We start from the raw sequence: 1,984 nt of genomic DNA, 5'->3' as shown, positions 1-1,984 counted from the left end.
GGCCGCCGCCGCCGGCGTGATCACGCCGTGTAGGAGGAGAGGCTGAGAGTATGTGTAGTAGAGTCCTGCTGGTCTCCTCTTGATAGTGTCATAAGTGTGGCTGGTGTGTGTCACAGAGCCTGACAGCACCCCGACAGCACCACCTGACAGCACCTGACAGCAACAGCCCAGCGTCTGACAGCAGCAGCAGCCTGACAGCTCTGACAGCTCCGACCCAGCGTCTGACAGCAACACCCGACAGCTCCGACAGCACCCGACAGCTACAGAGCACCTCGACTGTCAGACACGCACCCGACAGCACCCGACAGCACTCACAGCACCTGACAGCTGGTCTGACAGAGGCACCTGACAATGCCTGACAGCTGCCCGACAGCCCGACAGATCACCTGACAGCACCTGACAGCCTGACAGCCAGGGCTCATCTGGGCTCAGGCCTCAGCCCCGCGCCCCCCCGCGCCCACGTGTGCGCCCTGCTTCAGCCTGGTGCGCTCTGTGGCTCTCTCAGCCCGTAGGTATAGCCGTACACACACGCGCGCACGGCGGCGCGGTGTATACCCGTTGTGCTGTTGTACTTCTAAATAAATAAATAAATAAAACGGACACCTCTCTACTGTGAGATGGGTAAAAAGGAACAGGTCCCCGCCCTTGCGATCTTTGTGCAGGGTTCTTTGTGGGTGTGGTCGGCGACTAGCCGGGGTCGTCCTCCCGATGGGGGACTGGCACTAGCCGTCTTCCACATGGTCCCTCGGGTCCCTGCTGCTCCTAATCTCGTCGTACATCCTCCTGCTGATCTCCGCAAAGTCCTGCTCCCTCCCTCGTCTCGCCCTGCGCGTTTGCTCCGCCTCACCGTCTTCTGCCCTGCGTCGTCTGGCGACGGGTCCTCCATAGTCGGTCGAGGTCGCCGCCCTCCTCGGTGCCTCTTCCCAACGTTCCCTCGGCGGCCGATGCCGTCTTGCTCCGGCTCCCCAGTCCCCGGTTCTGCCCTGCTCTCGTCTGCGCTAGTTTCTGCTTCGTCATCACTGGCGCCTCTCCTCTTTTTTCTCCTCTTCTTGTATGCTTTGCACATAGCGTCGATTCCTTTTTTCGCGTGAGCACCAGCCTGAAGCCCGGCCCGTTGTACTTCTCTGACACACATCTCTCTCGATTTTCTCCGGATTCCGCGCGCATATTCGCCAAATTCCGCTCGCGCTCCGTGTGGCGCACCGGCCTTACCGACGCACCGTAACGGGCGGTGCGTTGTTGCTGTTGACACAAGCAACATTGATGATAGGATGTATGTACTGATTACTGCTGTTCAGCGCTCGCCCAACGTTAAAGCTCTCTCACGTCTACTGCAGACCACCTCGTGACGCTGACGGGCCAGATTGGAGACGGGCCAGCTGGCTTTCTCAAGCCGGCCGCCGCGCCGCGCGCGCCGCTGCGGCGAACCAGTGCTGCGCGAGGCGCGCGCTCACCTGTAGAACTCGAACTCCTGGTCGTTCTTCTGCGTCGACGCCTTGTACCCCTTCTCGAAGTCCTTTGGCATCACCACGTACCGGTTGGCGCGCACCGCCTGCATGCCCGCCTCCTGCACGATGCACGCGATCTCGGCGCCCGAGATCTTTTCGGGCCGCGACACATAGTCCTCGAGGTCGACATCGTCCGACAGATTCATCTTTGCCGTGGCGACCTGACAACAAGGAGTGAGAGCGAGGGGACGCTCACTCGCTATCTGTTTTGCGCGCGCGCGCGCGCGACGAACCTCGGCGCATCTTCAGCCGCCAGTGGAATCTGGAGCCGCCCCCGTTAGCAGCCTCGGCGCTTCATCCCCGGTTACTTTTGGGCCCGCAGCGTTCTCGGGCCGCATTCAAGGCTTCGCCCTGGAAAAATGAGAACCCTTTTTTGCGGCCGTTCCGGGGCATTGGGGAAACTCCGAATCTTTCTGGTACCCAGACGGGGCCAGGGCCCTTCCCCGGGCGAAATAGGGCCCCCCAGGGCTTCCAAT

The 1,984-nt window shown here is 61.5% G+C and overlaps 1 protein-coding gene across 1 annotated transcript; it reads right to left on the bottom strand.

Moving 5' to 3' along the window:
• Window positions 1-1,450: 1,450 nt before the first annotated feature.
• On the bottom strand, window positions 1,451-1,672 carry EMIHUDRAFT_78414 (hypothetical protein; the record flags this gene model as incomplete). Its single annotated transcript, XM_005773449.1, has 1 exon — window positions 1,451-1,672. A coding segment is annotated over one exon (222 nt), but the record flags the coding sequence as incomplete, so codon positions are not given.
• Window positions 1,673-1,984: the final 312 nt, after the last annotated feature.

Source organism: Emiliania huxleyi (assembly GCF_000372725.1).
Source record: "Emiliania huxleyi CCMP1516 unplaced genomic scaffold EMIHUscaffold_3399, whole genome shotgun sequence".
Classification (NCBI taxonomy): domain Eukaryota; phylum Haptophyta; order Isochrysidales; family Noelaerhabdaceae; genus Emiliania; species Emiliania huxleyi.
Note: the sequence above shows the minus strand (reverse complement) of the source record. Positions and strands in the feature narration are given on the sequence as shown.